Raw genomic sequence first — 27,855 nt, forward strand, 5'->3', positions numbered from 1 at the left:
TTTGAGACTTGACAATTCAGAGCTGACTGACCCCTTGAAGGCTGGTTTTCCAGCCATTTGCTGCCCTGGTCTGCCACCGTACCCCCCATTCACATTTGAACCTGTTCCCCTTACACTCCTCACTAGTGGGGTGTGTGGCAGTGTGTTCAGTTTACTCACTTCTGGTGTGGTCTGGCCTGCGACACTAACCCAACTCCTTCATTTTACAGAAGGGGAAACAGGCTCAGAGGGCATTTTTAAAGTGTTTTGAGACTTGGTGTCGAATTTTTAAGCACTGTATTTTAAGTCATTCATTATAGGGAAAATCAAACCCTATTACAAAGGAGAGAAGCCAGAATATGTTCCAGTGAAGAAGTGCTGGAATTTCTGAATTTTGCTGTGTATTTGGCATACATAATGCAATAGGCCCTTGATTATTGCTGGGATGTAACCAGCCCTGATTTATTAAGGGTCCAACAGGGCAGAGACTGTTAAATTATTAAAGGATCTGAAAATTGTGAATTCTTTTAATTGTCACCTGTTTTCAAGATTTAAATGCAATAGACTGTTTTGTGGGAATGACACTGTATATTCATTGATGGCATTTACCAAAAATAAATGATGGTCTCCAGGGAGTCGAGACTGGTCCCAGTTTGTCAGTGAGGGTCTCTTTCTGAGTGACCATCTTAAGTGTGCTCAGCAACAAGACGAACAAGAGAGAGAAAGAGCAACCAACCTGGTTCTCATATCAAAGAGTATTTCAAACCTTATTTTTTCCTGAGCCAAATTTAGGACCTGTGATTTGTGAATTTATGAGATGGTAGAATAAAGCTATAGAAATCACAGCATATCAATTAATGACATGCCTTTATTGAAAAGAATAACATGTGAAACCCAAGAACGTTGTGGCAGCTTATGTTTATGGAGCGTATTTCTGAGGCATAATACCTACTACATGCCCAATGCAGTGGTGGGTTTTCATACACAATTCTTATTATCCCTTTGTGTTGTTTTATTACTTTCATAGATTAAAAATAAAGCCCAAAGTCTGCCTCCAAAGCCCAGTTCCCTGCATATGACTCAGAAACTATTTCCTTCAACCACAGTTGAAGTTGTCAGCTGAGCACAAGAAAGTCAGAAAGCTTTGGCTAGAAATAAATGACAAAGATCTGTAGGGTCTCAGGACTTGCAAATTGGAAACGCAACTAAGCACTACCCTAGTGTGTTCCAAAGAAGAAAAACAATTCTTACAGAAAAAAGTACGTTCTTCAAAAAGAATCAGTCCTGCATTCCGAGCCTCTGGATTGGTGTGACGGTAATCTAGAGGTCCTTTGGTCTAGATAACGGATATAAGTTTTCCTAAGTGCCTTTGTTCTTTCCTAAGTCCTTCAGAGGGTTACCTATCTAGGCACTGGCATACAAGTGAAGAATTCAAAATTGTCAGTCCTGCCCTGGGCTGTGTGGCTCAGTTGATTGAGCACCGTCCCATGCACCAAGAGGTCACAGGTTTGATTCCCAGTCAGGGCACATGTCTGGGTTTCAGGTTCGCTCCCCAGTAAGGGATATGCAGGATGCAGTTGATTAATGTTTTGCTCTCACATCGATGTTTCTCCTTTCCCCCTCTCTCTAAAATCAATAAAAACATATATATATATTTTAAGTGTAAGTCCTTACCTAGTTAAAGCAAGAATATAATTGTTTCCTCATGCCTCAGCCTACTTAATTTTAGTAATTTAGCAGCCTGACTATACTGACTCATTTTATTTCTTCACTCTTTCCTCAAAGGGTATGTTTCTGCTAAAACAACTACCCACATCTTTTTAATTCATAAACCTTTTGTTCATTGATTTACTAAGCATTTAATTTGTGCCAAGTACAAGAAGCTGAGATACATAAGCCTCCTACCCTCAGAGCACTCAGTTTAACTTCTAGATGTGTAACTAAGTAGCACATTGGTGCTATTTTGAAGGTATAAGAAAAAAAAATGCTCAAGAACGTGCAGGCTAATTATTTGAGGGGCATATTGAGAATGTTTAGACTTTCACAAATTCACAAGGTATTTTTTGCACATTTTGTATTACACATGTCTCATTTAACCATCAGAACCCAAGTGGGATATATTAGCCTCATATTATAGAGGGAAAAAGAAACGGAAAGTTGGCTTGGCCCATGGAGCAGGCCTGGAATCCAGGGGTGTACGACTCCAAGCCCAGGGCCCTCCCCAGCAAAACAGCCATAATAGTGAGCTTTTGTTTTTCTTCACCTTAGCCATATACCCTTAAGAGCTGGTGTGATCAAAAGTAAATCTGTTGAATAACAAAATATTTTTTAAAAAGTCCAGCTGGTGAGCCTCAGTGGATTGAGCATCGTCCCATGGACTGAGAGGTCCGGGTTCAATTCCTAGTCAGGCCCGGGTTACAGGCTCAATCCCAGTAGGGGACATGCAAAGAGGCAGCCGATCTCTCTCTAAAAAAAAATCAATAAAAGACATATTAATGCCCTGGCAAGTTTTGCTCAGTTGTTAGAGCATCAGCCCACAGACCAATGAGTCACAGGTTCGATTCCGGTCAAAGGCATGTACAGTACCCTTGGTTGCAGTTCGTCCCTGGGCCTGGTCAGGGTTGTGCAGGAGGCAACCAGTCGATGTGTCCCTCTCATGTCAATGTTTCTGTCTCTTTCCCTCTCTCTCCCTCCCTCCCACTTTATCTGAACAAAATATCAAAAAATGTCCTCGGGTGAGGATAAAAAAGTAAATAAATAAAATTAAAAAATATATATACATATATGTGTGTGTGTATGTATGTGTGTATATATATATTTTATATATATATATATATATATATTTAAGTATATCCTATTGGGTCAGGAAGAGGGTATCAATGTGGGGAAAAGGAGGGACATCAGTAATAAAAAAGAAAAAAGTATATTCTGACTTTTCACTTGCCTGGACCACACTGCTACAGTAAGACACTGAAAGGAGCCCTCATGTCTGGATGACCCAAGAGGCTTTGTAGTCTGTCACTGCAACTCCAGCAGGGTCACAAGCAACTCTGACCAGGGATGGGGTCACTGCCTTACAATTAAAGGCTGGATTTAGTGATGCCCCCATTTTTCAGAAAAGAGAGTGAACTCCTACTCAGGAATGTCTTCTCCCAGAGACTGCACTACCCGTTGGTCTCAGGGCAACTCCCATGTAACCAGAGGTTTGCTTGGTAATGTGATCAGGCCCAAGGAATGCTCCATGCTCCAGCACAAGACAGGACCACCTCTGTTCCCATATTGTTCCTTCCCTTGTGGCTTCAGCTAGTTGACCACATGGGGTTCAGTTACTGTGGGAGACGAGGTGACAGCCATACCAAGCTTTGGCTTCATTGAAACTATGGGTCTGGTTTTCTTGTCACCCCCTAATTTTTTAATAACTTTTATTATCTATATATGTTTAAGTTCAAAAACAATTGTTAAAGCTTCAATGTCAAAAACAATGAGAAAGATCTATGTATAGAGGAAACAATTTCCAAAATGTATAGAAGGAACAATTTCCAAAATGTATTAAGAGCCGGTTTGGCTCAGCAGTCCAGAGAGACCCGGGTTTGGTTGCTGCTAAGGGCACGTACCTCGTTTGCAGTTTGTCCCTGGCCCTGGTTGGGTCAACCACTCAATGTGTCCCTTTCGGGTCGATGTTTTTCTCTCTCTCTCTCTCTCTCTCTCTCTCTCTCTCTCTCCTCCCTCTCTCTCTCCCTCCCTCCCTCCCTCCCTCCCTCCCTCCCTCCTTCCCTCCCTCCCATTCTATCTGAACAAAAAATGGAAAATTGTCCTCGGGTGAGGATAAAAAAAAAAACAAAAAAAAAACAACACAAAATGTATTATGATATATAAGTGTTTGTGAATACAGTTTATCTCTGAAGATGCATAAGAAACTAAACAGAGCTGCTGCATCTGGGGAGGGGGAGGCTATATACACATTTTTAAAAAACTGCCACATTACTGTGCATATTATTTTGTAATATGCTTTTAAAAATATGCCAGAGCCCAGCCAGTGTGACTCAGTTGGTTGAACAGCGTTCCATGCACCAAGAGGTCACCGGTTTGATTCCAGGTCAGGGCACATGCTTGCTGGCTTGATCCCAGTAGGGCCGGAGGCAGCTAATGATGTCTCACATCGAAGTTTCTCTCTCCCTCTCTCTCAAATCAGTTTTTTTTTTTTAATCCTCATCCGAGGACATTTTTCCATTTTTTGTACAGACAGTATGGGAGGGAGAGAGAGGAAGAGAGAGAGAGGGAAACATCGATGTGAAAGGGACACATCGAGTGGCTGCCACCCGCACGACCAACCAGGGCCGGGGACAAACTGCAACCGAGGTACATGCCCTTAGCGGGAACCAAACCCGGGTCTCTCCGGACCACAGGCGGACGCTCTAACCGCTGAGCCAAACCGGCCAGGGCTCAAATCAGTTTTTAAAAACACCTTTAAAAAATTAAAATCAATGCCAGAAACATTTCACCATGCTATTAAATATTCTCCCTTTATTTTGTGTATCTATGTACATGGTGGTGTGGTCCATTAGGGATGTGCTACAATTAAGCCCTGAGATAAGTTTGCAGTGCATAATATAGCACACACTTCTGATATGGGATACATTCTTCACGCACATTTGTGGAACCAAAGCAGGTATGCATGTGGTTTCAAACTTATCTCCATTTTGCTGCTTAGGTGGGTCTATTCAAGTTCATCTCACCCAGGGGTATGCAGTTTGTTTACTTAAGTCTTGTTTCCAAGTCTTTGGAGACTATCTCTACAGCAGCTTCTACTTCTAGCAACTCTGCTGCTTTCTTCTGACCAGTGGATTCTGATTGGCCCACTGAAATGAGCCTAGGTGATGCCGTGATGCTTAAATTTTCAGTCTCTGATAAATGCATTTTTAAACAATATGAAATGAGTTATGAAAGAAGTGATCATGGGTGTACAATCTTTCTTGGAGGCATTTGAGCAATTATCAATATTAAATGTACACACCCTTAGATTAATTATATACAAGATCTATATATATATACTAATTAACAGTGATCTGAAAATGGAACCAACCCAAGAGACTCCATAGTCTGGCTTCAATAAATTACTGTAAATCCCCACCACAGAGTCATATGAAGGCATTTAAAAAATGACAATACAGACTCAGCAACCTGTTTTAGTTCATAGATCCTGTTAATCTGATAAATGCTGTGTATCTTCAACTCACAAAAATGCACATATGCGTGATACTGTGCTATCTCTGAAGTCTACCCATGGCGGATCACAACTTAAAACTTCTTTATATAGACCTTCACTGACAAAAAATGCCCACACTATCCAGATTACTGAGCATCATACTAAACAGAAAAATCCCACAATGTGACTCTCTGCCTGGAGTGTTCACATCTAGCTCCTGACTGGGATCTGGTTACTGGATAACATCAGTGTAGGCCCTGCCCTCCTCCCTTATCAAGGTCTCAGCTGCCTGTTGTCCTTAGTAACACCTTTGTCATATGTTTAGTGATTTATGGGTTTCTGCTACCCACCCATCCCATAGACTGGGCTCCTGAGACCAGAGCCTTGGTCTGTCTGATTTGTTCATCCATAAGCCGCATCCAGCCCCCATTTTTGTGAACCAAATCTGGTCTTTACAGGTGATCATTTGCAATCAATTGATGACAGGAAAAACTAATGTGGAACCTCAAAAAGCATTCCATTCTTCTTATTAACAGACCTATATTTTAAAAACTACTCAATGATTACATTTTTAATTCCACCAATAAAAATGTTACAGACATTTTTCTCTTGGGTTATGAAAGTACCTACAAAGACCCTGGCTGGATAGCTCAGTTAGAGCATCATCCTGATAACACCAAGGTTGTGAGTTCAATTCCTGGTCAGGGCACATACAAGAAACAACCAATGAATGCATAAATAAGTGGAACAACAATCGATGTTTCTCTGTCTCAAATCAATCAATAAATTTTAAAAATTAAAACAGAAAGTACCTACATAATATTCTTGGTTTTGCCTCCTGGCCCACAGATCCTAAAATATTTGCTATCTGGACCTTTATAGAAGTTTGCCAACCCCTGGCCTAAAGCAATATCTGGCATATAGCAGACAATCCCATTGTGTCAAAAGGAGAAATTTTGTAACAATGAAAAGTGTATCTAAAATACATGTACATTAATTTGCATAGAAAAAGTGGCCAACCAAGCATCACCTGACCTCTTAAGAGGGTTGGGTGATGGGATGTCCACAATCTGCCTTAGTTTGCTGCTTCTAGTTATCTTTCCCCACAATTAGCATGTGTTAATTTCATCCTTTTGAGGATGAAAAAGGGGCCACATACTAAACCTGACATGTTCAGGGGAGGCCTACATGGTGGGCCTTAAAAACTCAGAGACCAAAAGTAACGTCATAGTGTGTTCTGAACATAAAAATTCCTAACTAAAGGCAGGTCATGGTGGGTAGTTGTGACCCTGGCCTGTAGCTTCTTTGTCAAAGGTCAATCTTTACCTTAAATGAGACTAATTTTCTTTTTGCATCTAAGATAACATACTTTTTTAATCCTCACCAAAGAATATGTTTTTCTTGATTTCTGGGGGGAGAAAGGAACATCGATGTGAGAGAAACATGGACTGGGTTTCTCCCATATGCACCCCAACCAAGGATGGAACCTGCCAACTAGATATGTAACCTGACAGGGAATCAAATTCTCAACCTCTTGGTGTATGTAACAACGCTCCAATCAACAGAACCATCAGGGGCTAAGATAACATACCTTTGAAATGTCAGAATAATTTTTTTCAGACCCCACCTCCACCCCACATGGCAAGTCCACAACACCTTGAAGACCACAGAACTCCTCAATGTTACCTTGCTAAGGCATACCATCTCTTAAGTGCTGTAAATGTTAACTATCCCATACCCACCAATGTAAAAGTATGTTTATCTATTTTGCTTTTATTCAATCCCAGAAATTTCCCCACTTTGCTTTCTATCACCCCCTTAATCTACCACCAATAGATTTCTTGTAATCCTCTTTACTGCTCCTCCTTTTATTTTAATGTATAAAATAAGCTGCAGAACTGCCATTCTCCAGAACACTTTCTCAATTCCTTGAGATTCTGCTTCCCCACAATTGTCACTTTGGCTCAAATAAACTCATAAAAATTCTCTACAGGTTTGGGCGTTTCTTAACGTCCACGCTCATTTCGGAGTACCATTCACTGTTCCTTTCAGGAAGGTGGGCAGTTTTGCGAGCGAGTCACCGAAGGTCGGCCAGCGGGAGCGGAAGTCCCCACGCCAAAGTTTTCCTTACCAAAGCGTTTGGTCCAGCGAAAGAAACCGAGTGGGAGGATCTTTGGAACCTCGCTAATCCCAGTTTCATCCTCACCAAGCCCTGCGACTCCGGGTTCTGTTTCCACCGCGGGGCTGGCCGGGTAGCCTCCTGGACTCACTTCAGCTCGCAGTCTCCTCACTGCAGCTCCCCCGAGAATGAAATACAAGCCCTGACCTGGGCAAGAACTCCCCAGTCCTCTTGCCCTGCGGAGAACGCGCCCCACCAAGCCCTCGGGCTGCAACGAGGGCATGGGGCGAGCCCTGCCACAGATAACCGCTGTGCAGACCATTCTAGCCCGTCCCGGCGGCGGGCGACAGGTACCCACCCTGCGCAAACGCAAAAAAGCCCCTGCGCCTGCGCATCGCTAGCACCTCTAGCGTGCCTGGCCTCGCGCGGCTTCTTCCCGCCTGCCTCCTGCCCTCACTTCCGGGGTTTCCCGGCGACCGCCGTAAGTAGCGGACGGAAGCAGCCCACGAGGCCCGCCGTAAACGGCTTCCTCGCGCCACTTCCGGCCGGCTTCCACAGACGGCGCAGGTTGGGGATCGAGAGGCGCTGGAGGTCGTTCCCCGCGGCAGGAGCCATGGAGATGCCGCTGCCACCCGACGGTGAGGCCCAGCCCAGGTTTAGGGACCGTTTCTCTCTCCCCCGGACTCCCTGTTGGCCTACCCCGCCTCCTGGGATCCCCGGGCCTAGGAGGGGGCGGGGCTCGGCCTCCCAGGTTCGCCTGAGGCCTCTCCCGCGGGTCTCTGCATTCCCGGCGCGCTTGTGGCCCCTATCAGGACCCGTACAAGGGCGGCCTCTGCGGGACCCACCCCTAGGGACTCCGACCTGGCGGACGGTGGCTAGTACGCCAGGGCCCCCGGATTTGGGCAGTCCTCGCTGACGCCCCGCGTGGCCTTTTCTCCGTTCTCCAGACCAGGAGCTTCGAAATGTCATCGACAAGCTGGCTCAGTTCGTGGCTCGCAACGGGCCCGAATTTGAGAAGATGACGATGGAGAAGCAGAAGGACAATCCGAAATTCTCGTTTCTGTTCGGAGGCGAGTTCTATAGTTACTACAAGTGCAAGCTGGCGCTGGAACAGCAGCAGCGTGAGTTCTCTCCAGCTCTGGCCGCACCCTCGAGCCATTCCTTTCTCTGATTCCAGTGCGGGTTCTTTCACAAACCGCCTTCTTTTGGGTCGCATGCTCTTTGAAAATGGGGCAGCTCGGCCTTCATGATCCCTTCCGCTGTTTTCAGGCCTGCAGCGAGCAGTTGCTGGGTCCGAATATAATGGAGAATGAGGTTATGGATCCTTCTTCTAGGCTCGAGATCAGAGATATTTCTGTTGTTTTGCAGACGTGATGACAGATCGGCAGAGAAGTATTGTGACTGCTTCAGTATTTTCCAGTTAGGAAGTGATAGAGGTTGGATTGGGACTCTCGTTTCAGCCCCTTTCCAGCCCCCTTGCACTTCGTGGGTCCAGCAAGGTTTTTGTTCATTTTAGTTGCTTGAATTCCAAATCCAAAAAGAATTGTCTCTCTGGGTTTTAGTTATTGGCAGATACTTATTAATGTTTACTGGATTGAGCTTCAGGATTCTGGTCCTGCCCTCAAAGGGTTTAAGGTGGAGTTAGGCATCACAGCTGGCCTTTGAATAATAGTCACCAGGTGGTATGGTCCCACATTTGTCGTGTTAAATAGTAAATTTCTAGCTTCTAAATGTGTAGTTTGAGTAGGGGATTGCTCAAGTTAATGGGCATCGAAAACAATGTTTGCTGGACTAAGCACCAGACCTTGTTTTGGGTCATTGTTGTGCCCTAATATGGAGTACATAGAAGTAGTGTTCACTAAAGAATTTGTAATAAACTGCTGTGGTGCAATGGCTTGAACAAGCCTGGTGTGTTTCATATCCATGAGAGAAGCCATGAGAGGCCCAGCATGGCTGAAGTATAAAACATGTCTGGAGGAGGGAAGCGTTTGGTCTGGAATGGAAATCCCAGGGGAATGTTTGTGTTTTCTCCCTCAGTTCAGGGGTTCTTGTGCATAGTTAAGTTTGAGATTAGGGTGAGGATCAGCTTCCTAAAATTATAGGCCAAATGTTATATGTGCTTACATGTCTTTGGAGCAGTTACTTCTTAGCCCCTGCACACCAAGTTTAAAATCCCTGCTACAGGTAGTGTGAAGCCACGGGAAACTTTGAAACAAAGGAGAGAAGGGTCAGGTTGGTGTGGCCAGTGTGGCAAGGCTGTGGGGAGCAGGAGTGAAGGCTGGTACCATGAGGCCAGCAGGGGAATGAACAGAGTACTTGATGGTAAGGTCTGAATTAGGTCAGTGGGTTGAACCTAAAGGACTTGGTCTGGGTGGCAGGTGGGGTTAAGGGGTCAAATCCATGAACTGGAGCACCAGGTGGATATTGTTGGTATAACCAGGCAGGGGAGAGCAGTCCTTTGGCTGGAGTGACCAAGGGTGAGAACATCCCACCCTGTAGGGTCAGAAATCCATGGCTGGTTGGGACTTAGTGCCGTAATGCAGGAAGGATAGGGTACTCCTAGCAGAGGAAGATTGGGGCTCGTGAAGTGCTTTCTGCACTTCTAGCTAGGATTAAAGAATGTATCAGAGTTAGCCAGATGGAACTGGAGGAGTGAAAAGTGTTCAGGCAGAGGAAAGCATCTTAGGAGAGGCTGAGGAGTGGAGGGTACAAAAACTCAAGATGGCAGAAGCCCAGAAAAGGAGGGGTTCTTGGAGTAGCCCAAAGTGAGGGTGCAGAGTAGGAAGGGGTGGCCTGCCAAGGACTTAGTAATTCTGGGAGCTTTGGAGTTCTTTTTTTTTTTTAATCCTCACTCGAGGACATTTCTCAATTTTTTTGTTCAGATAGAGTGGCAGGGAGAGACAGAGAGAGAGAAACACCGACGTGAAAGGGACACATCAAGTGGCTGCCACCCACACGACCAACCAGGGCAGGGGACAAACTGCAACCGAGGCACGCGCCCTTAGCCGGAACCAAACCCCAGGTCTCTCTTTACCGCAGGCCGACTCTCTAACTTCTGAGCCAAACCAGCCAGGGCTGGAGATCTTTTAAAGGTTTGGTTTCAGCTCTGTTCTAGAGAAGGATTAACCACTGTAAAGAGTGAAACCCTGGACTGTTCTAGAATGGCATTTTGCAAACTCTGGTGAAGGGACCCGTGTTTGTTTTTTAAAATTCCCATTCTATTGTAGAAAGTACACTTTTGCAAGGTACAGTAAAAATGTGAGCCATGAAACATCAAATTACTAAAAGTGTTAAGCGCTCCCTTACCATTTCTGTTTTCGTTCAGTCTTTGTATCACCCGACTGGTCCTCAGACCACACTTTGAGCAGCAGCACTATAGTTGCCATGTGGAGGGGCAGGACTGGACTTGGGGAGACCAGTTTCAAGGGTGATAACAGGTGACAGCAGAGTTGTGACAGTGACGACAGGGACACAGACCTGAATGTGATCTAGGAAACTATCAACAGCATGGGTTGACTTGTTAGTGTGAGGTTCAATGGAAAGAAGAGGGTTTGTGCCTTCTAGGCTTCTGGCTTGGGTGTGTGGGCACAGCCATGCCAGCCACCGAGATCGGGAGTGAGGCCTGGTAGGGTGGAGCATGAGGCTAGAGGACATGCATGCCTGTGTGAGGTGCTTGTGGAAAGCCGTGGGCTGTTTATAATTAGGTCCAAAGCTCAAGGAATCCAGGGTGAACATGATAGATTTAGAGTCACGGTGTGCAGATTGTAATTGCAGCCGCAGGAATATATCAGCTTCCCCTAGGGGCTTCAGAAAGAAGACAGCTCTCGCATCCCAGCATTTAAGGGTCAGAGAGAAAGAGGAAAGGGCTCAGGAGGGGGCCACACAGTCTGAGTGAGACAGAGACCTGAGATAGCCATCAGGCTGAATAAGGATGTCTTCAGAAGCCATGGGGGTAACAGCGGGGATGGGTGGGCAGAGCTAGACTTACCCTGGGCTGAGATAAAAGGGAGATGAACCTAAGCGGAATCTTGACTATAAAATTGTTGTAGGGGGCATGGGATTAAGGGAAAGTTTTTTAAAACAGAAGACAGGTGTGTTTGGGGGCTGCTGGGGAGGAGTCATTAAGAGGGAGAAAATGAAGAAATGAGAGTGAGAGAACAGATTTGCTGAAGTGTCTCTGAGAGGGTGGAGGAGGGTGTCCCTGAAGGTGTCCTTGGGTGCAAACACCAAAAGGCTCAACCAGACCGAAGAAGTGACTTGGTGTCCCATTATGGGCCCTGGGGAACACCCTTCGCCCCATCTATCTGTCTTTGTCCAAAGGCCAGTTTCCCTTGGAGAGGGATTCAGGAGGATTCTAGCAGTGCATGGTCATGGTCATGTTCAGACCAGACAGGGCCCAAAGGCTGATAGGCAGACCATTTTGTTGAGTGACCCTTCCACAGAACCCCCTGTGCCCTGCCACCCAAATTTCTATCCCTTCTCACCTGGCTAGATTTGGGGCACACACCCACCTGACCTGTTGCCCTACCAGCAAGATGGTTGTCTCATGCTGGCTCATTCTGGATTGGCTCCTGAATTCAAAGGAGTCCCTTTCCCCAGAGTCAGGAGAAGGAAATCAAGGGGCTGGGAGTGATGGGCCACAGCATGTACTCGGGGTGCTGGCCTGCTCCACAGGTTTCTGGGCTCTCTTGCTGAAGGTCAGGTGGCTTTGATGTCCTGAAAATGAAGAGTATATTGGGGCTGGTGGCAGAAGACGCTGGGGAACTAGGAGAGATGCTCATGGGGGCATGCCTGTGGCCTGAGGAGTTTAGCATCAGCTCAGGCCTAGGTGAGGTGAAGAGGGTGGAGGGGGATGGGTTCGGGTTTGGTCTGTGCTAGAGGACACTGGGCAAGAGAGTGTTGGCAAGAGTGGCAAGGTTACAGTCCTACAGTCTCCAAGGAGAGTACTGGTACAAAGGCAGAAGGTGGTGGATTGGACAAGGGAAAGAGGGCTGCATCTAGGCACCCGGGGGAATGGGGGTAGTGCAGGAGGGGCAGGCTGAGAGTGAGGGGAGCCTGGCAGACTTTGGTGGGGGCATGGCAGAGACAGGGTGTTTGGCTGCAGCACTGTGCAGAAGTTCTCTTATAGATGGTGAGTGTAGGGAAGGGAGCCCCTGTGGCCTACAGCTGCCCAAAAGGCAGCTGAGGGGACACCTAGACCCCAGCCACCTTCTCATGGGGCCACCTTTCTTCCTTTCCTGCCAGTCATCTGCAAGCAGCAGGCCCCAGAGCTGGAGCCGGCCGCAGCCCTGCCACCCCTCACACAGCCCCCGCTAGCCCCTGCTGCACCCATCCCACCTGCCCAGGGAGCCCCTTCCATGGATGAGCTCATCCAGCAGAGCCAGTGGAACCTGCAGCAGCAGGAGCAGCACCTGCTGGCCCTCAGACAGGTATGGGGCCTGCTTCTCTTCCCTCCCACTCTACCAGCCCTAAGATGAGTGCCCTGAATAGACCTAGGGCCCTCCTTCCTCCTCTTCATCCTAAGGTGAGTATCTGGAGCTCACTCCTGTGCCTCAGTTTTTGTATCTGCACATTGGGACTCACAGTAGCTGTCAGGACTCATTACCAAGCATCAATGCTGTGGACAGTGCTGCCACTACCCGTGGTGTGTTTAACCTGATTCCTGACTGGACAGAGGTTGCTTCTCATTCCAGTGACATCATTGCATAAGCTGTTCGCTGAGGTGGACACCTATGAGTGGGACTGCACGTTAGAAATTGTGTAATAGAAAATGTCATGTGGCCTTTGGTGCCATTGGTACCAGTTCTAGCTAGCCAGGTCACTCCAACCTGTTGTGAGGAAGTACCCTTCTTTCCTGATCCATTACAGTTCCGATACTTTGGCCAAATATAGTAGGATAAATCACATGGAAAGTAAGATGAATAAAAAGTAAGACATCTGAAACACTGACCTCTGGTTTGTTAACTATATTTAAAGTAACTGTCATATTGCTGACAACAAAACATGCCAGATCACTCACCCTCAGTTATAGGCTGGGAGGTCCAGCCTCTGCCAGCCCTGAGCTGACTGCCTGTATCTGACCACCTGACAGCCTCTGCTAGATCTCAGGAGTTTCTCAGTTTGCCAATCTAATAGGCAAAACTCTGGCATCCTGTTTTAGTTTTTGACTCCCTGCTTACTAGTGAGATCGTTCTCCTTTCTCCTGACTAGTGACCATTCATACGTCCTCTCTGTACTGTCTGTTCGCATCCTTGCTCACTTTTTTCTTTCTGTTGAATTGGCCTGCAAAGGTTTCTTATTCCTCTGGGTCTTAATCATTTTGCCTGTCACCTGGGGAGTGGACATTGTCTTCCCCTGTGTCTTGTCTTAGTGTATTCTTTGCCTGCTCTGCCTGCGAGGGTCATGACTGTCTCAGGTGTGGGTCTGAGGCTGTGGACATGAGGGATGGGGGCCTCCTGGTGATGTCGTAGGACATTGACGGGCATTCTTGGTCCCACCTGGCCTCCCAGGAGCAGGTGACGGCAGCTGTGGCCCATGCAGTGGAGCAGCAGATGCAGAAGCTCCTGGAGGAGACCCAGCTAGACATGAATGAGTTTGACAACCTACTGCAGCCCATCATTGACACGTGCACCAAAGATGCCATCTCGGTGAGGGCAGGTGGGACTGGGTGGGCTCGGTGTTCCCTGAATCTGGTGCTCCTGGTGGGTGGGAGCCCACTGAAGCCTGACTGGGCCAGGACTACTGTAAAGATGCCCCATCTACTCTTTTTTTTTTTTAGAGAGAGAGGAAGGGAGAGAGAGAGATAGAAACATTGATGTGAGAGTGAGACATTGATCGGCTGCCTCCTGCACACCCCTTACTGGGGATTGAGGTTGCAACCCAGGCTTGTGCCCAACCTGGAATCAACCTGGGACCTCTCAATCCATGGGATGATGCTCAATTTACTGAACCATACCGGCTGGGCATCCCCATCTTCTCTCTCCCTTTCTCCTGAGCACCTCCAAGAGAAGGAGTGAAGGCAGACAGAGTCTGTAGCGTGTGGCCAAGCCCTTGGGCACCACACCCTTGGCTATGTCCTGACCTCCCCGGGCACCTGCCCATGCTCTGGCTGGGGGAGCCCATCCCTGCTCACCCATCCCTCTGTCTTGCAGGCCGGGAAGAACTGGATGTTCAGCAATGCTAAGTCCCCTCCACACTGTGAGCTGATGGCAGGCCACCTCCGGAACCGCATCACAGCTGATGGGGCACACTTTGAGCTGCGGCTGCACCTCATCTACCTGATCAATGACGTGCTGCATCACTGGTAAGGGCCTCTCAGGCCCTGCTTGCCTTTCCTCTCCTTCCAGCCTTCTCATGGCCACTGCATTTTACTCAGTAGCTTGGCCTGTCTCAGGATGGGGGTCATTTGTCTAGAGACCCTGGAAGAGGGTCAGTCTACAAGCCCTTCCCCTACCTCCCCATGCCTCAGCCTATCCCTGGACCCCTCACCTCATCTAGGGCTACTGTTCCTTCACTTCTTGCTCTCTTGGGGCAGCTTCTGGTGTCTTTCAGAGTCTGTTGGCTGCCAGCTCCCCCTCAGTGATACACATACACACCCTCAGTCACCTGACTGCCTTGCTTCATGGTCCTTGATTCTGGGTTCCCCTTGCTGACACTCTGTCCCATCCCACTGAGACCAGTCCCCCACCCCCATAGCCCTCCCTGGGGGAATGTTTACCTCTGCCTGACTCTTTGGGGCCTCATGACAGAGGTAACTTAAGGAACCAGATGTTTGGGCCAAGACAGGCCCTGGGAGGAGACAAGCAAAAAGAAGTGCTGCTAGTGAGTCTGGTGTGTGGCTGCTATGTTTGGCTTTGAGCTTGGCCAGCTGAAGGGTACAGTGCTGGTGAGGGCAGCAGAAACTGACCTGTCTCCCTTGGTCCTGTGCCTTGACCTGTCTTCCGCTGGGTCCCTGCCCTCCCCTCACCGCACTCAGCCACTCCCTACATTGTCATTCCCTTATTTCTTGTGTAGAGAAATAAGCAGCTGCCTGGAACCTTCCCTCCCTTCCTGCTTTACTCACCCCTCTTCTGACTCCAGGGCAGCTCTGCAGAAACAGCCCTGTCCTACGTGTCCTCCTGCCTGGACTGCTCTCCCTCCCCTGACCCACTTCTGACCCCAGGCACTCCCTCTTTCTGTGAGTTCCCTCTGCTGAACTCCTTGTTGGGAGAGGTTCCAGCCACTTGCCTTCTGCCTCGTGCCCTCCCCCCAGGATGCTGCAGATGCACCATCTGGGCTCTGCCACCACCATGCTGGGGGCCCCATGCCACCTCAGTGTACAGCTGCAGGAGCCTCTTTACCCATTTATGCTCAGAGTGCCCCCCAAAGGATGTAGGGGCAGGCTGCCTTGTCCTGCCAGTCACAGGTCCCCAACGCTGGGCACACTTGGCACACTCCTTCTGCCTCCTGAAACACGTAGCCCAAGTCGGGGATTATTGTGCTCAGCGGATCACAGTGTTGAGCAAGGCCACATAGACAAGGCCCTGAGCCCACAGCAGCTCTAGCCTGTCCTTTGTGGATAGTGGGGCTCTCACAGGACTTGTGTCTGTTCATTCTCATGCCACCCCAGGAAAAAATGGTTATTTTATTAACAAGGAGATGGGGGTAACAGGCTTTCCTCTGAAGGTCCCCAGCCTATGTTTTTTTCCCTCCTACTGCTGTCTCAGTCAGGCCCAAGTGCCAGCACAGGTCTTGTGGGGAGCCCAACCCTTGTCCCAGCCAGGTTGGGGGCCCATTCCCTGAGAAGGCAGAGGGTGCTATGGCTGGAGCCGCGATGGTAACGGGCGTGTGGCCGGGTCCCACCCCAGGGCCCTGACGCGCGGAAGGTCTCTCCCTCACAGCCAGCGCAAGCAGGCCAGGGAGCTGCTGGCCGCCCTGCAGAAGGTTGTGGTGCCCATCTATTGCACCAGCTTCTTGGCTGTGGAGGAGGACAAGCAGCAAAAGATCGCCCGGGTATGTGGCGTAACCTGGAGGGGTAGGGTAAGATGGGCAGGGCCTGGGGCATGTTCTTCCCCCTGACATGACCTCACCTTCTCCCCACATCCAGCTCCTGCAGCTGTGGGAGAAAAATGGCTACTTTGATGACTCCATCATCCAGCAGTTGCAGAGCCCTGCCCTGGGGCTTGGCCAGTACCAGGTGAGTGCCACCATCTCCCGAACTACATCCAGGGCCAGGGTGGACACCACCCCAGCAGTTTCCAGAAGTCAGGGAGCCCACCTCCCTCACTTGCGCTGGAAATGGCTGATGGAACAGTGACCTTAGAGCCCAGGTACCTTTTTCTAAACTGGGCTCCCACGTGTGCCTCTGGTAAGCATTAGGATCCAGGGTCTGAGCAGCAGTTTTGGGGACCCCTGTTCCATGCACAGTGAGGGGTGAACCCTTCCAGGGGAGACTTTTTCTGATGTCCTTGTGATCCAGTTTCCCAATTTAGACCTTGCTCTCAAGGTGTCGTTGGCCTGTTTGCACTGGTGTCATTGGTCCCCTGGGCACAATTAACACGATGGAAACATGAGGAGACCTCAGTATAGTCTAGATTGCCGTGGCCATCACCTTTTGCAGTTAGTGCTCCTTGTGCACATGTCTGCCTCTGCCCAGAGGATGGGCACAGGGCAGAGAGGGTCTTCTTGGTCCCTTCTGCCATTGCACCAGTATCTTCTGGTGCCTTAAATGTAGTTTCTGGAAGAAAAGGCATAGTTCATACACCTTTTCTCAGGCTGGAAGGCCTGGCAGAATGTCAGGAGCTGCGTGCAGGCTGCTTCCCTTGGTGAAGGTCCTAAATACCATCTTCCCCACAGAGGACAGGCTCTCATGCTCAGAAACAAATGAGGGAAGTACATTTTATACTTTCTCTACATTTTACTCACCTTTTCTTAAATTAAATAAAATTGGGCTCCTATCACCATACAAGTTATGCTAACTGCTTTTTTCCTCGAGTTTGATAGCTCATGTTTACTAAGCCCCCACCATACTAGTCCTTTCCATGTGTCATTCACTGACTTCTTTCTGAAATCTTTGGAAGTTGGTCCTAGTGTTGTTCCATTTTGCAGATGAGAAAAATTGAGGCTCAGGGAGGTGGTAACTTATTCAAAGCCAGGCAACAAGTAAGCACAACCCATGAGCGTGTCCTGGAATGTTTGTCAGTGACATGTTTGAAGTCTGCGTGGCTGTCTAGAGCACAGCTATCATTGCCTGATTCCATTATCGGAATTCTAACCTGCACTGCTTGTAACCAAGGTTTTGACTATATTCAGATGCTCTGGTTGTCAAGACCAAGTTGATTGGTTTACATGAGTCACCTGCCAGCCTACTCCAGGCCCCTGGGCCTCACTGCCCATGGCAACACCCTGACTTCCCAGTGCTTTCCCAGCATTTGTCCCCATGCTGCTCCAGAAGGGGTGGGCCCTGGGCCTCGAGCACTAAGTGACACTGCCCTTCTCGCTCTGTCAGGCAACACTTATCAACGAGTACTCCTCGGTGGTCCAGCCAGTGCTCCTGGCCTTCCAGCAGCAGATCCAGACCCTCAAGACACAGCACGAGGAGTTCGTCAATAGCCTGGACCAGCAGCAGCAGCAGCAGCAGCAACAGCAACAGCAACAGCAGCAGATCCAGATGCCGCAAATGGAAACTGAAGTCAAGGCCACGCCACCACCACCTGCCCCACCACCAGCCCCCACGCCTGCCCCAGCCATCCCGCCAACCACCCAGCCCGGTATATGGCTCCCTCTGCACCTGCTCTTGGGGGCCAGCCCCAGAAAGCAGCCTTCCCCCAGAGAAGGGCTCTGGTTTTGTAATCATAGGCCAGATTCTAATCGGTTTAAAGTGCCAGGCTGGGGAATTTCATGTTTAAATGTAACAAAACTTTTACAACTCAGACAGTTCTCTATAAACTGCCCTAGAGTACTGGCAGAGGAAACTGCCCAAATCGTTTTCTGAGACCAGGATAACTTTCTCATCAGATGGGCAAGGACAGGGCAAGAATTGCAAATATAATCCAGGTTTACTTCTGAATAAAGATGCAGAAATACTAAACAAAATCTTAGCAAATGAAATCCAGCCAAGTATTTTTATTTTCTACATTTTTTTTTTGTTAATCCTCACCCAAGGATATTTTTCCATTGATTTTTTTAGACAGGGTGGAGGGGAGGGAGGGAGGGAAATAGAAACATTGATGTGAGAGAGACATATCGATCGGTTGCCTCCCACGTGACCCCAACCAGGACCAGGGAGTGAACCTACAACCTAGATACATGCCCTTGACTAGGAATCAAACCTTTGACCCTTCCGTCTTTGGGTTGATGCTCTAACCATTGAGCCAAACCAGTCAGGGCCAGTCAAGTATTTTAAAAATACATTATGTCCAAAAAGAATGTGTCCCAGAAATGTATAAGGATGGTTTAACACTTTAAAAAAGTCTAATAAAATAATATTAAGTAGGAGGAAGTGATGTTTCAGTTTACACAAAGGTAATAAAATTCATCAATGGTAAAAATTTTTCAGCAAACTGAAATCCACATGGCAGAAGATACTTATTGTAAAGCTTTCAGAAAAGAATTATGTATTCTGTGTGAAGGTAGTCTCCCCTTTCTGACTGTCTTCCCAACAGTGATTAGTTTTCATTGAGGTCATGAAACAAGGATTTATCGAGAAATAAAACCCAGCCTGCCCTGCCTGGGTATTCGCTGGAGACCATTTTGGGTGGTACCTCCTGCTGCTGCAGCCTCCACTAATTGCCTTCTTGCCTGGCTCCAGATGACAACAAGCCTCCCATCCAAATGCCCGGTTCCTCTGAATATGACGCCTCAGGAGGGGTCCAGGACCCTGCAGCCACTGGCTCCCGGGGCCCTGGGCCCCATGACCAGATCCCACCTAACAAACCCCCGTGGTTTGACCAGCCTCACCCCGTTGCTCCTTGGGGTCAACAGCAGGTATTTCTTACTGGGGCAGGTGAGCATGCTTGGGCTTAATGGGACTGGATACAAGGGCAGCAGGCAGCCTCTGCGAGGTGGGGCTTTGGCAGCTTGTTGGGAGACTTGAGGCTGTGCAGCAGAGTCTGGGCTGGGGGCGAGGGTATGATAGCCCCATCTTCCCAAGGTACAGGGGTTGGGTAAAGCAAGAAAGGGCTTTCCCTCTGTCACTGGTGCTTTGATTGTTTAGGATTCTCAGTAACAGGTCCTCATTTTCCTGTGAGTGCTAGGAAATCCCATATGGTTAAATACAGGAGGGTGCTCACTGAGCTAAGTGTCAACATCTTGTCACTCTGGAAATAATATGGTGCTTTTATAAGAAAAGGGAAGGTCACAGGTGTCAGACTGGCAGCATTTTCTGGGACTGAGATACTGGTCACTTCCTCCTATTTTCTTGGGGTCAGAAACTCGTAGGCAAGGGCAAGGGTCATCTCATCCAGCATAGCATCACTGGGAAGCTCACAACAGGGTCACCTCACCAAGGGTCTGTCCTGGGTTGGTATTCCATAGTCCGAAGCCATGGCCTGGCAATGCACTTAACCTGGCCTGCCCATATGATGTCTTACACATTTTGAAATAGTTGCCATATTTAAAATCTGGCTTTCTGGCTTCCTGAGGGTATGGTGGTCTCGGCTGGCCTCCTGGTGGTAGTGGTCAGTAGCTCCAACAAACCATGATCCTAGAGATGGGCCTTGTGGTCAGCCCCACCTGGACACATCCCTCCCTGGCTCTGAGTTTGGGTTGTAGTCCAGCTTTAAGTCTTCCAAGCATCAGCTGGGTGAAACCAGAGCTTATGTTGTTTTTAACCTATAGAAACATGTTTCCTGGGGTGGACCTAGGAGCAGACCCTGAGATAGGAATTGAGAGCAAGTAGTTTATATAGGAGATGAGCCAGGAGACAGCACAGAGTAGAGGGGGAAGTTATGAAAGGGAGTGTCTTCAGGGTAGGTGGCCCCCTGGGGCTCAGCTACTCTGCATACTCTGGAAGCGGTGGGGGAGGCACTTCGCACTGTCCACGAAGGGTGTGCAGGGGTAGGGGGCATCCAGATGCTCTATAAGTGGGGACTATGTGTTCAGCCAGAGGAAGTCCTCGGCCACAATGTGGGTGCAGCAATTAGGAGTTGGGTTATCTGCATGGACATAAGGGGCCAGTGGTGGGGCAGGCACCACAGCATACACTGTACATGTCAGTAAATGAGGTACCATGGCCGGCCCAGCCCCAGGCAGCACGCAGTGGACCATCAGCATATAGCACTGGGCAATTCGGAGGCCAGGTGTCTGGGGTGCTGGGTGGGCCTCAGGAGTGGCTCACGACTGTTCTTTCTCTTGCAGCCTCCCGAACAGCCTCCCTACCCACACCACCAGGGCGGGCCACCCCACTGCCCACCTTGGAACAACAGCCACGAGGGCATGTGGGGTGAGCAGCGCGGGGACCCAGGCTGGAATGGCCAGCGTGACGCACCCTGGAACAGTCAGCCCGACCCCAACTGGAACAACCAATTCGAGGGCCCCTGGAACAGTCAGCATGAGCAACCGCCCTGGGGTGGCGGCCAGCGAGAGCCGCCCTTCCGTATGCAGCGGCCACCACACTTCCGCGGGCCCTTCCCACCCCATCAGCAGCACCCGCAGTTCAACCAGCCACCACACCCCCACAACTTCAACCGCTTCCCGCCCCGCTTCATGCAGGACGACTTTCCCCCAAGGCACCCCTTCGAGCGGCCACCCTATCCTCATCGCTTTGACTACCCCCAGGGAGACTTCCCTGCTGGTGAGTGTTTTTGCATGTTAGGAGGCCCGGTACACACAGCCCTCTCCTGCCCCTGGTTCCTGAAGAAGTCCCGGTCGCCTGCCTAGAGGAGGCCTGACAGATCGGCCTCCTGAGCAGGCTGATGGCACTGCTCTTGGTCTTCGGTGTGTACCTGATGTGCCCTGAGTCTAGGTCACAGGCAGAGGGTCGTGGGATGACAGAATAGGCTGGTGACTCAGGTGTCAGCGCTGTCCCACACCAGCGCGGTTCCTCCCCTCTTGCTGCATTGGCTATAGAAGTGTGATACCTTGGTCCCTCTTCCCACATACCCAGGAATAGGGCATCGTCTCTCTGTCCTGCAGAGGAGAGAAGACAGACTCCAAAAGGAAAAGTAACCCCCAAGTACCCACAATGGCAGGCAGTCAGTTGGCACCAGTTCCAGCTTGGAGATCTCTTAGCAAGTTTATTGCTTGTGTTAATATCCTGGGGTGACATGACAGAGTCCCACAGACTGGGCCGTTCTAGCAACAGACATTTACTGTTTCCCAGTCTAGAGATAAGGTTAGTTTCTTCTGATGTCTGTCTTCTTGGTTTGTAGATAGCCATCTTCTCCATGTGTCCTCACATGGTAGTCTCTCTCTGCCTATGTCCTAATCTTATAAGTCATGTTGGATGGATCAGGGCCCAACCATGTGGCTTCATTTAAGTTAATCATCTCTTTAAAAGTCCCATTTCCAAATGCAGTCACATTCTGAGGTACTGAGGGTTAGGACTGGCAGTGAATTGGGGTGGGGGTGGGGGTATAGTTCCTTCTTTAACCTGTGAGGTCCATCAGGTGTTGTGGGTGGGAGGACAGGCCCCTCCAAGCCTCAGTTCCTCCCCTCTTGCTGCATTGCCTAAGCAGTGAGTGAAGCAGTGGGTGACAAGGTGCCATATGGGGCTGCCCAGAAAGTGAGTGTTGGCATTCTTGCCCCTCTCTGAGCCCATGTGCTGGCACTTATCACTCTGGAATCATGCCTGAGCCCTTGGTTCCACCCAGCTCGTAACTTCCCTGCAAGCCTGAGACAATTTTCTGTTTTGCAGAGATGGGACCCCCTCACCACCACCCTGGCCACCGCATGCCACATCCTGGGATCAATGAACACCCACCCTGGGGGGGGCCCCAGCACCCCGACTTTGGTCCTCCTCCCCATGGCTTCAACGGGCAGCCCCCCCACATGCGGCGACAGGGCCCTCCCCACATCAACCATGATGACCCCAGTCTGGTCCCCAATGTTCCCTACTTTGATCTCCCCGCCGGGCTGATGGCGCCCCTCGTGAAGGTAAGGTCTGTGGTGAGTGCCAGGCTTAGCATGCTTGGGCTGGTGCCTCTGTCTACACCTGAACAGTTCACAGATGAAACTCATTTCCCATAGGTTACAAAACATTGCTTCCCCAGACCACTTCCCCTCTCATTTCGCACTCCTCAGTGAACCTGACTAAGCTAGTCTGTAAGCTAGTCCATGTTCCCTTGTTCCCTCTGCACCTTCCTCCTGGTACTGTGGGTTTGGTGCTATTTGGGGCAGGCTGGGTTGGGCATGAGGCACAGGTCCTCTCATTACTGGCCCTTGTAAGCCACTTTATCCAGGGGTAGATGGCAGGGGGATTTTCAGGAAAGGGGCAGCCTCTGGGATGTGCCTTTGTGGAACTTGGGAGTCTGCAGGGACAGGGCTGGGGGGGCAGGGGGTCATGTGAGGGATGAGGTGAGCAAGGAGCTGGGGCTTCAGGGCCCCTGCTGGTCACTGCCCCTTCCCATGCCCTCTGAGCCAAAGAGGCAGAGGGGCTGGCACATGGGCTAGTTCCTGAGCTCCTGGTCGGGCTAAGGCTGCCATGACTGTGGGAGGGCCTGAAAGGGAGATGACAGAGCACTGGGTAGACATCAGGGCACAGGGTAGCATCTGCAGGTAGGGCATCTGGGAATCACATAGTATGAAGGAACCAGGGGCTCTTTCCATCTCCTTAGTCTGGAGGCCACATCTTGTGTGTACATTTTATGGAGAAAGACTTTATGGCTTTTATCAGGCTCAGAGGGGGTGGGCCTTCCTAAAAGGGCAGGATGCGCACCCTGATGTCCAGGGGAACCTGAACACTAAAGCAGGGCTCTGTCTCCTGCCCCCTTGCACCCTCAGCCCTCTGGGTAGGCCTGAGGGGGGCTCCAGCAAGGTGTGGTGACAACTGTGTTTTCCATTGCAGCTAGAAGATCACGAATACAAGCCTTTGGACCCTAAAGACATCCGTCTTCCGCCTCCCATGCCACCCAGTGAGAGGCTGCTGGCAGCCGTTGAGGCCTTTTATAGCCCTCCTTCCCATGACAGGCCAAGGAACAGGTACGGGGCTTGGGGAGACCCAGCAGTGAGGCCAGTAGTGGGAGGGGAGTCTCTACCCCATCTCCCAGCCTGTCTTTCCCCAAGTTTGATGCATAAGAAAGACTACTACCAGCCATACCTCTGCCCAGCATGGTGTGAGGCCCAGGTAAGGAGTGTGGTGTCTTTAAGAGAAATCACCAGCTCAAGTTAGAGGGTCCATTTCTCTCCTGACTGTAATGTTACACACAGTGGCCCTTGATGAAAGGTTTTTCTACTTGGGACACATTGGAACAAGAACTTATCTCAGACATGGAACATTTCAGAAGGGGCTTAGTACATACCCAGGCTCTGTCATGGGTCCTTTTCAACAGCCTTATCACCAGCCCAGTTGAAATTTCTTCCTGTCCTTGTGACATACACAGGTGTTCCCATCTATGAGTTAGAGCCCCTGGTTCTGTTATGATGACCACAGGCCAAGAGCTGGGTATATGGCCCAATCTCTCCACTTTCCTGCAGGTCTCCCAATCTCAGCCTGCTTCCTCATCTACAAAAGGGTGTCCCCATTGAAGTGACCACCTGAGTGCTATCTGTGGTGGCACGTGCTCAGCATCCTGAGTGAATGAAGGAGGGGCTGCATGTTTCTGAAGGCTTTTGGGGGTGGGGGTTGGCTTGCTCCATTTTGATGAGCTTTCCCAGTGCACTGCAGGAGGGAGGCTGTTGTGATCACATGGGGATTGCCTATCTTACAGTGAAGGCTGGGAGCAGAATGGCCTCTACGAGTTTTTCCGAGCAAAAATGCGGGCCCGACGGCGGAAAGGCCAAGAAAAGAGGAACAGGTAAGGGCATCCCCACTGACTTGCATGAAGTCATCATGCCTCCCCGGCCGTGTCTTGTCATGAATTGGCTTAGAGTGAACTAGACACACTGTTCTGTCACACCCTAACATATACCCCATCACATGTCATATCCAAACATGTGACATCACCCTCAAACACAGGCAGAGGAAGTTAGGTCTATCCTGGGTCTTAGGTCTGGCCCACTATGATAAAGGTGCTAGGAGCTGTTCCTACAATTCTGAGCTAAGACTTAAAACACCAGCATAAGAGAAGTTTGCTATGGTCTGTATTCATCAAGCTTTTTAGGAACACAACACCCCATTGTGAATGGTGTGTCCATACCCCAACATATACTCCTGTGGTATTCCTGAAATCTGGGGTAGGGGTGGCAAGTTCAGCCTGTGTGGGAGCAGGAGGTGCCAGCTCCAGCTCACCAGCCTCTCCCTGCAGTGGACCATCACGGTCTCGGAGCAGATCCAAAAGCCGAGGGCGCTCCTCTTCTCGCTCCAACTCGAGATCTTCCAAGTCATCTGGCTCATACTCGAGGTCGCGGTCACGCTCCTGCTCCCGTTCCCGTTCCTACTCCCGTTCCCGCTCCAGGTAGGCAGGTACCACCTCTCAGAAATCTGGGCCTGAGGCTTCCCATGGCTGCCAGGCTGATCTGCAGGCCTCTCCCCTCCCCTCTTCCCAACAGGAGCCGTAGCCGATCCCGCTCCTCAAGAAGCCGCTCGAGGTCCCGTTCCCGCTCCAGGTCCAAGTCATACTCCCCAGGGAGGAGACGTCGGTCTCGGTCCAGGAGCCCCACTCCGCCGTAAGATTTCTGTCTTAACTGTCCCGTGATCGATCCACTGGTAGCGCTGGAACCTCTGAGGTTTTGCTGTGAATGTTATATGTGTCATTAGAAGACATTCCCACAGTTCGTGACCAATGCTGGGCAGTGACTCAGGGACACCCAAGCATTAGTACAGTGACAATGGCACCTTCTCCTCTCACGTCGTGGTCTTATCTTTTTGTGGTCACATTGTAAAGCCTGGGGTGGTGGCTGGGCTCTGTGTTTCTGTTTTAGGGGTTTGATGTGACCTACCCTTGCTGCACACTGTGGAGCAGGGGCAATCTTAGGGAGCCCCCTTATCTGGCTGGCGAAGAGGATGAAGAATGGTTGAGACACAGTGTGTGTATGTCCATCCTACACTGTGACCTTTCACATAAGCCACACCCTGTAATATCCTAAGCGTTTTCATTCCAATAAATGTACCTGCTCTTTTTTAAAAGACGTAACCTGTCTTAATTTTAGTTCCTCGGCTGGTCTGGGTTCTAATTCAGCACCTCCTATACCTGACTCCAGGCTTGGGGAAGAAAACAAAGGACATCAGATGCTGGTGAAAATGGGTAAGGTTCCGGGGAAAAAGAATGACTTGGTTTGGGCTTTGGGATTGGGGTTGATTGAGTCAGAGGAAGATCCAATTCACCACCGTTAGCTTTGAAAAAGGGCGAGCCTGCAGGTTCTGCTGGGCATTCTTACTTTATCAGCTTTGTCTTCATAAATAGTATTTGTGCATATTACTCACCTCCCCAAATCCATTCTTACTTTTTTTTTTTTTTTTTTTAATCCTCATCCGAGGACATTTTTCCATTTTTTTGTACAGACAGCGTGGGAGGGAGAGAGAGGAAGAGAGAGAGAGGGAAACATCGATGTGAAAGGGACACATCGAGTGGCTGCCACCCACACGACCAACCAGGGCCGGGGACAAACTGCAACCGAGGTACATGCCCTTAGCGGGAACCGAACCCGGGTCTCTCAGGACTGCAGGCCGACGCTCTAACCGCTGAGCCAAACCGGCCAGGGCTCCATTCTTACTTAACTGTGTCAGGGCAGAGGCACTGGACTGCAGTTTTTGTAGGTTGTAACTACTCTCCCCTCTTTCTTCCTAAGGCTGGAGTGGATCTGGAGGCCTGGGAGTGAAAGAGCAAGGGATCCAGGACCCCATCAAGGGGGGGGACGTTCGGGATAAATGGGACCAGTACAAGGGTGTGGGCGTGGCCCTGGACGACCCCTATGAGAACTACCGCAGGAACAAGAGCTACTCCTTCATTGCCCGCATGAAGGCCAGGGACGAGTGCAAGTAGGTGCGGTGAGGAGCCACGCCAACCGCCGGCAGCTTGGCATTTGGAACCTTCCTGGCTTATTGGCTGTGGAAGATGGTAGGTCTCACACAGCCTCCATCTTTGGGGAGCAACAGAAGAGAAGGACAACCACAGCGCATACCTAGTGACCAGTGCCATGCTCTACCATGGGAGGCACAGGCCCCTCCTGTAAACCAGCTCTAATGTAGAAGCAAGATGCATATGAGAAGACACCCTGAACTCATTCTCTGGACAGTGAAGTGAGAGGCATGAGCCCCTCACCCCCTGGACAAGAATCTGCACCTACCATATATGTCGTGACAAAGCTCAGGCCAGGCGCTAGTACTGCTCACTCTTTAAAAATGGAAAAACAAAACCTTGATTTGCAATGTTAAACAGGGTTTTCATTTTTACTCCAAATGGTTTAGTTTTTAAAAAAAAAAATACTGATCTAAGATGATCCTCAGTGGGATAATTTGAAACTTGATTCCTCCAAGACATACTGACCCTTAGTTATTTTAGTTAAGTTGAAATTTTTTTTTTTACATTAGGCATTTGCTATTATCTCCAGAAACAAAAGGATCCAAGGAGACAGATCTGAGGCATCTTCAGGTTATAGAATGATGCCCATGGAGGACCTGTGCCCTTAGTGTCTACTTGTGTTTTTCACATAAAGGAACCCCAACACCAGCACTTGTGTGCAATGGTCCACTCAGACCCAGTGTGGGGAGGAGCCACAGGCCATGCCTCCTGCTCTGTCCCTTCCTTTTCTTACCCACCCTCCTCCAACCACAAAGGTAAGGTCTGGAGGGAGCCACAAGGTGACCATGCCTAGATCGTTTGCACCTGGCATCTTTAGGCAGCGGGGGTGTGGTGCCATTTGTACAGAAACATTTTTGAAAAATTCTTTTCAATAAGATGCAAAATCCTTTTCGACCTGGTGTGATAAAATATTTGATTTTGTTCTAGGTTTCCTGTAGCTGTGAATTGTTTAAATGCGTCTGATTCAGGATAACGCATAAACGTGCTGTTAACAATTTGTTGTGGGTTTTACTGTTTTGCCTTCAAATAAAGACTTTTTCATAAAGACCTTTTTTTCTGTGTGCTGACCTCAGAAGTGTGCTCAGGTTCAGTAGGGAGGAGGTGTGTCTGAATGTGGACTTTTGAGTTATAGGCTGAAGTCAAAAGCTTGGCCTGGTGTCTCAGACTGGGGTCCCCTGCATGGAACCCGGGCCTTGTGTCTCTTCTCACCATCTACCTTAGCTTGTTAGGAAGCCAGCACCTGGCCAGATGGAGCCATTTCATGGGGCTCCAGACAGGCTGGCCTCCTCTGTCTTGCCATGAGTGGTAACATCTCCACGCAGCTTCCATTTCCATTGGGTTGTGGTCTGTCCTCTCAGGTGCCAGTCACTCTAAAGAGGTAGGGGCTTGCAGGGGTCAACTTCTCAGCTAGAAGAGGATGGAGCTGGGATTCTACTCAGGTAAGTCCTGGGTGC

General features: G+C 49.6%; 1 protein-coding gene across 1 annotated transcript; it reads left to right on the forward strand.

Annotated features, from left to right (window-relative positions):
• Window positions 1-7,859: 7,859 nt before the first annotated feature.
• On the forward strand, window positions 7,860-27,401 carry LOC118615712 (calcium homeostasis endoplasmic reticulum protein). Its single transcript, XM_036240868.1, has 17 exons — window positions 7,860-7,942; window positions 8,252-8,425; window positions 12,549-12,733; window positions 13,814-13,951; window positions 14,456-14,607; window positions 16,184-16,295; window positions 16,390-16,479; window positions 17,791-18,052; window positions 19,093-19,268; window positions 20,640-21,075; window positions 22,138-22,376; window positions 23,287-23,420; window positions 24,149-24,235; window positions 24,686-24,835; window positions 24,930-25,046; window positions 25,530-25,624; window positions 26,169-27,401. Exons 1-17 carry the CDS (start codon window positions 7,918-7,920, stop codon window positions 26,360-26,362), a joined length of 2,766 nt encoding a protein of 921 aa, XP_036096761.1. The 5' UTR covers window positions 7,860-7,917; the 3' UTR covers window positions 26,363-27,401.
• Window positions 27,402-27,855: the final 454 nt, after the last annotated feature.

Source organism: Molossus molossus, unplaced genomic scaffold (assembly GCF_014108415.1).
Source record: "Molossus molossus isolate mMolMol1 unplaced genomic scaffold, mMolMol1.p scaffold_m16_p_4, whole genome shotgun sequence".
Classification (NCBI taxonomy): domain Eukaryota; kingdom Metazoa; phylum Chordata; class Mammalia; order Chiroptera; family Molossidae; genus Molossus; species Molossus molossus.